General features: G+C 49.0%; 1 protein-coding gene across 1 annotated transcript; it reads left to right on the top strand.

The window, feature by feature from the left end:
• The first annotated feature begins 1,110 nt into the window (after positions 1 to 1,110).
• C16H20orf173 (chromosome 16 C20orf173 homolog) lies at positions 1,111 to 3,187 on the top strand. The gene is made up of 6 exons (XM_012755314.3): positions 1,111 to 1,226; positions 1,361 to 1,723; positions 1,937 to 2,115; positions 2,268 to 2,358; positions 2,505 to 2,556; positions 3,101 to 3,187. Exons 2-5 carry the CDS (start codon positions 1,412 to 1,414, stop codon positions 2,529 to 2,531), a joined length of 609 nt encoding a protein of 202 aa, XP_012610768.1. The 5' UTR covers positions 1,111 to 1,226; positions 1,361 to 1,411; the 3' UTR covers positions 2,532 to 2,556; positions 3,101 to 3,187.
• The last annotated feature ends 3,534 nt before the right edge of the window (positions 3,188 to 6,721 follow it).

Raw genomic sequence — 6,721 nt, 5'->3', positions numbered from 1 at the left:
CTGGGCTCAAGCAATCCTTCTGCCTCAGCCTCCCAAGTAGCTGGGACTACAGGCATGCGCCACCATGCCCAGCTAATTTTTTGTATGTATATATATTAGTTGGCAAGTTAATTTCTTTCTATTTATAGTAGAGACGGGGTCTCACTCTTGCTGAGGCTGGTTTCGAACTCCTGACCTCGAGCAATCCACCCGCCTTGGCCTCCCAGAGAGCTAGGATTACAGGCGTGAGCCACCGCGCCCAGCCAACTCTCTTACCCTATAGTACCTATAGTACATTATTAAAACCAGGAACTTGATATTGGCATGATTTAACCAGCCCATAGACTTTATTCAGATTTTTTGATGAATTGTTTTAAAAGCTATAAAATATCCAGTGCAGGTTTCCACTAGTTAAGATAAACAATTTTACTGTTCTCATCCCATCGAAGAAAATGTTTTGATTAAAAAAAATAAAATTCTGATTGTTTTTCCCCCTAAAACCTTAAAAACAACTCAAAGTTTTTCATTTTATTTTTTAATATCTTCCCAAAGCTAGGACTGAATTAAGGGGGTGGCAGTGGAGATGAAGAGAAAAAGGTGGCTTTGTGATGGACTAAAATGGATTTGGTTATCATAGCAGAAGGAGGAAATGAAGAATACCTGGGTTCTGGCTTCAACAACTGGGTGAAGGCTGGGACCCTTATTGAGACAGAGAAGTCTTGGGAAGGGTTGGTTCATAGGGAACATCATGAGTTTGGTCTCAGGCTTGTTCCAATGAGATGTCTCTGGGACATCTAAGTGGAAGTCCAGTAGGCTGTCAAAGAAAGGGTCTAGAGGACAAAAGGGAGGACTGAGCTGAAGTCACACAACTGGAGAGGGTCACAACACACAGATCATGTTTAAAGTTCCCCCCAACCCCTGTTCATTTATTCCATAAATAGCTATTAAGTGATTCTAAGCCTTGGGGATGCAGAGGTGAAGAGAGACAAGGTTGGCCCCTGTCCTTGTGGATCTTATGTTCAGTGCAGGCAGTTTGGATGTCAGAGAAAGGACAGGGTGGTGGCTTTTTCCAGGCAGGCTCAAGGATGGAGGTCACAATGTGTACTTTGTGATGAGATCTACGACGTAACTGGGATGGCAGCAAGGACTCCAAGGGGAGCCAGGCCTCCCTCCTGCAGGACTAGACTCATGTTCTCTCTCTGCCAGGGCATCTTCCATCCCACACCCAGTCAGAGACCTCTTTGGGGGTGAGCAAATGGATAGGGAGGCAGGAGATGAGGGGCTGGAAGGAGGGGTGGGGTGGAGGGTTGGGGAGCCAGGGAGGCTGACAGGACAGAGGGACGCTGGTGCTGCCTTTGGTCTCAGCCCCTCCTCCTTCCAGGCAGAGAAGCCAGTACGCTGCCTGCCACCGGAGTCTTTGCCTGGGCCGCACATGAAGCGCTGGCAGATTTTTGTTCTGTGGGTCTTGTGGGTGCTCATCTTATGGCTGATGGCCACCTGCTTGGACCTGACACCTGCTGAATCAGCACTCCAGGAAGAACGGACATACTTGGTACCATGGAGTTGTACCTGCCGTTGGTTCAAACCCAAGAAGTGTGGCTGCCCTTCTGAGACCCTCAACTGCTCCTCCTGCCACCATGCAGCTGGAGGATGTCACTGGTTTGATGCATACTGTGAGAATACCAAGGGGTACCTGATGAGGAAAAAAGAGTCTATGGCTTCTGACGCTGTGCTCTGGTGGCTGGTCAGTGGTCAGCCCTGGGCCCAGTCCCATCCTGCAGCCTTACCAGGCCTCACCCATCTCCTCTTGGCCCAAACCCTCCCCTGGGCCCGGGCTCGGTGCATCTCCCGTCTCCATAGCCACAACCCCTGCCCTCCGGATGGAGGCCTCACCCTCCCAGGTCTGTGCTCCTTCACCCAGCCCCAGCCCCAATCTCCTCCCTCCTGCTGTTCCCAGGGCATGAACTCAGGGAGTCAGCTTGGTAAAGTGTGGACGACACTATTTAAAGTGATTCTCAGACCCTCAGCGAGCCATTTTGATTTCTCCTGTGGGGCTTGCGTGATGCTGGGGAGCCCACAGATCCTGCCTGGCTCTGGCCTGAGCAGCAACATGGACCGGAACCGCGTGGCCTTCAGGTGGGTGCTGAGGACAGGGTGGAGCGGGAAGGCCAGGCGTGCCCCAAAGTCCTGTTAGTCTCTGCGCTTCTTCCCAGCGTGAATGCGGCCCTGATCTGGGGCTCCGAGACAGACGTGGGGAACTAACCCACAGGGTGCTTTATCTGTCCCAGGAACGCCAGCGACCAAGGTTCCTGGAGGCAGCTGCTGCTGCTGCTCCTGCTTCCTGACCTGGCAAGGACTTCAGATGCTCTGGGTGACGAGGTGATGGAGTCGTCCCAGACATTCTCAGTGTGGGGCGAGGGGAGGCCACTGCAGGGGGCGACAGCAGGCACTCAGGGGAAACCCTCTGAGAGCTTATTGGGGACACCTGGGGCGGCTGAAACTCCCCACCTCCAATTCTTTCTTAGATTTCAGAAGATGGCCCAGTTTTCTAATGGCATGGGACATGGCAAAGGCAAGGTGAGGGGACAGAAAAGAATAGGATGTGGCTATGGGCTACAGTGGGGAGGGCCCCAGATACCACCGGGGCAACTGGCTGGATGACCAGAGCCAGGGGCCATCCCTAGGGCTCATGGCTGTGCTCTGTGTCTTGCACATCTGTGCCCAGGCAAGAGCTCCTGGGCTCAACGCCTCTCCTGCCTCAGCCTCCCGAGCAGCCAGGACTCCAGGCGCACCACTGCGCCCAGCTCGCCTCATGCCATTTCACCTCTGCCCTCCTCCTGTGCAGAAGGGGGGCACAGAAGGAGGGCAGAGGTGAAATGCCCTCCTCCTGTGCCCCCCTCCTTCCAACATGATGAGGAGCAGCTAGTTGATGCTCTCTTTTTGGGCTCCTGGGTGGCTCTCTGGGAGTGCTTACCTCACTGTTCAAGACTGTGTTCCCTGGAGAAGGTGAGCTCCGCCCTCCTCCCAGCTCCTGGAGGCGGCCTGTCACACTAGATGCTGAATGAGGGGAGATGGGGTAAGGACAGGAGTCTGCTTGTGACACCCTTTTGTCCTCCACCAGATCACCCTCTTTGGATTAGGATCAGAACAGCAAGGAAAGTGGTTCTATTACTAGGAGCATGCTAATCAGACCAACAGCTCCAAGGAGATATTGTCCCTGGATGGTGCAGAAGCAGAAATGGAAGTTGTTCGTCAGCTACAGTGTGTGGGCAAGCTCACCATCCACACATGATGTCCAGCTGAGTCCCACGAGTCCTAGTCCTTGGGCGTGAATGCAGGCGAGTGTTGGGATTACAGCAGCAATGACGGCAGCAGTGTGACTGTGGAGACTCTCAGGGGTAATGGGCAAGAGGAAATTGTATGGAGATCAGTCTGGTGCTGAATAAAATCCTGGCCTGATTCTCTTACCTGTAAGCACAGTGCCTTCACCTCCAGAGCTCAGGGCACACCTGATCCCCAGAGCACGCGGTGGGTGTAATTTAGATCCAAATCCATGCAAAGTGCAAACTCACTTTGAGTCATAGGGGGAGGCTTCTCTTCATGGGAAAAGAAGGAGGCTCTTTTCCCACGAAGAGAAGTCTCCGTGTTTCAGCCCCATTGTAGGGTAGATTTCTTCTCTAGTCCAGCTTTTCACTTGAAGGTTTAGCATTTTGAGGTTCTCAGAGTTTTCTTAGGGGCCTCAGTTCCAATCCTCTGCCTCCTCTGGGCTCAAGGCCCTCTGCCCACCTGGGCCTTAAAACTCCTAAATTTCTTGACTGTTTTTCAGTTCTCTTTTCAGTTCTGGCCTCTGGGGACTTCCTGTTTTTCTTTTGACCTTTGCTCTATAGTTAAGATCATTTTTATTAAAATAATATTTGGTATGTCTATATGTATGTTTGTAAATTTTCCAGTTAACTTGGGAAGGGTACCTAAGGCATTAGCAATGGCCTCGGGGAGCAGACAGGTGAGGGGGGACAAGGGATGGATGGATATTTTTCTCTTCATTTACTGTTTGTACCTTTTGGATTATGTACCACAGACCCATATTATACATTCAAAAATAAATAGTTTTTAAAAATTTGAATATTATGTTTTATCTAGCAGTTCTGGGCATTTGTAGAAGGATTTTCAGGTTATCTTTTAATTCATCACTTTGCTAGAACTGGAGCCCAGATTAAGTCTTCATAGCTAGCCTGTTGTTCCATGAGCTGGCTGCCTCTGGGGGAGGCCAGTGTGTGATGAGGCCAGTGCGTCCCAAGGGCAGCAGCCGGTCGCCTTATTTCTTACACTGAGTGGTATAACATAGCGGAAAAGAAGGCCTCTATGGCCACTGACCGTGGCACTTCTCAAAGCATCATGGACAGGCAAGGAAAGTTCAGATCCAGAATAAGTGTCTATTCCAGTAAGGACAAATGGCTGCCACCAGGTGGCTGGGTGGTTTCCTTGGGGAGTGGCACCACATCAGGGGGATTGGTTGGTGCTGGCAAATTTGATATTCAGACTAGCAATAGTCAGGTGAGCCCAGGTGAGGAGTCCACGTTGTCATCCATCATATAGCCTCTATTCTGAGCATTTGGCTCCTATGCTCATTGAACAAGCACTGGGGAATAACGTGGGTATATTGCTTTAATTTTTTTTTTTTTTCAGTTTTCAGCTGTTATCTATTGGTTCCTAGTCTGGAAGAAAAATAGTTAAGCCACTTACACCATTCTTCCCCTTAGTTATTCCCCTTTCCAGCCTCCAAAACATAATTACCTCACCATTTTAGTTATTGTGGCTTTTAAAAAATTGCTTAGTTTCCTATGTACCCATCATTAATTCTTTGCCAAACTTTGAGAGGTTGGCAAATTTCCTCTCAATGTGATCAAACACATCAAATTAATCAGTTTTACTATTTTTGGAGGAAGTAGAATTTGCTAGAACAGTCTATGGAAGTAGACTGTTCCATACATGGAACTGGAAAAAAAATGGTTATCCATATGTACAAAGATAAAATTGAATCCCTACCACATAGCATACATAAAAATTCAACCCTAGATGGGTTAAGGGCTGAAATGTCAAAACAAAACCTGGAAACTCAAGTGGAAAATATATCTGGGAGGCCGAGGTGGGAGGATTGCTTGAGCTTAGGAGTTTGAGGTCAGCCTGAGCAAGAGTGAAACCCCGTCTCTACTATAAATAGAAAGAAATTAGCCAAACAACTAAAAATACAACGGAATGTAGATGTTATCATCTTTGACGATATAAAAGTTCAAGTTGCCAGTGTTGGGAAGGGTAAGGGGAAAATAATTGACAAATAGAAGAGTTCAGAATAACATTCTCATTTAGAGGAAAGGGCTTCAAGTGAACTTATTTCAAAGTGACAGAATGAGACACAGAGAGAGGGTAGGATCCATGTCATAAAGTTACCAAGATGACCAAGTGGTTATTACTAAACATAATGGTGTGATGCTATAGAGCAGGGATTCTAGATATAACATTGTGATATGTTGGTATAAGCATATTCGGTAGAGATACAGAAGCAAATACCAGGAGAGTTAGAAGAAGCAGCCTCTAGGGAGAGGTGTCGGGGTGGGCAAGAGACGGTGGCTACATGTAAAACCTTCCTGAACTACATTATTTACAAAAAAAATGCACAACAATTTGCATATATTTACCTTGATAACAATTCTTTTTTTTGAGACAGAGTCTTACTCTGTTGCCTGGGCTAGAGTGCCGTGGTGTCAGCCTAGTTCATAGCAACCTCAAATTCCTGGGCTCAAGGAATCCTTCTGCCTCAGGCTCCCGAGTACCTGGGACTACAGGCATGCACCACCATGTCCGGCTAATTTTTTCTATATATTTTTAGTTGTCCAGCTAATTCCTTTCTATTTTTAGTAGAGACAGGGTCTCACTCTTGCTGAGGCTGGTCTTGAACTCCTGACCTTGAGCGATCCTCCCACCTTGGCCTCCCAGGGTTCTAAGATAACAGGTGTGAGCCACCGCGCCCGGCCAATAACAATTCTTAAAAATGAAAGGAAGTCAGCCCCTGGGAGGTGTGATGAGTTGCGTGCACCCAATATTCATGTTCATCAGTATGGGAAGTTCTCTCTGACCAGGAGGTTCCAGCTGGTCCTCCTGTTTCCCTCTCTGCCTCCTGCTTTTCCACCCCAGCCAGGACACTTATTCTCTCCCTCCATGCCCTCTTGTCCCCTGGCACTTGACTTCCAAGCTTCCCTTGGCATCTGTGCTCTGAGCTGAGTGCCAAGGTGAAGAAGGGGCTTGCTTGTAAGCCCATGTGGAAGAGGTCACAATGTGGCCTCTGTGATGAGGTCTCTGATATAGTAATAGCTTGGCTGGCCCACAAGACCCCTTTGGGGATCAGTTTCCTCAGGGAGACCACAGGACACAAGAAGTGTCATCTCTCCCTTTTACCCTCTAGCCCAGGCCTTGTCATTTCCCTTCAGTGGACAGCAGGTGGCAAAGTACACAGAGGTGAGGTGCTGGGAGGAAGTGTGGTGTAGAGGGTAGGGAGCAGGATGGAAGCCACCAGGACGGGGGACACTTGGGAATTTTGTGGCTCTAGCCTCTTCTCCTTCCCAGTGCCACGTGTCAGAGCCAATCTACTATCTGCCCGGGACACCAGTGTCAGGACCAGAGATGAAGATTCGATGCTGGAATTTGGGTCTGGTGATGGCTACCTGTCTGCTTTCATTGTGGCTCA

Source organism: Microcebus murinus, chromosome 16 (assembly GCF_040939455.1).
Source record: "Microcebus murinus isolate Inina chromosome 16, M.murinus_Inina_mat1.0, whole genome shotgun sequence".
In the NCBI taxonomy this organism is placed as follows: domain Eukaryota; kingdom Metazoa; phylum Chordata; class Mammalia; order Primates; family Cheirogaleidae; genus Microcebus; species Microcebus murinus.
This window is presented reverse-complemented; position numbering and strand designations above follow the sequence as displayed.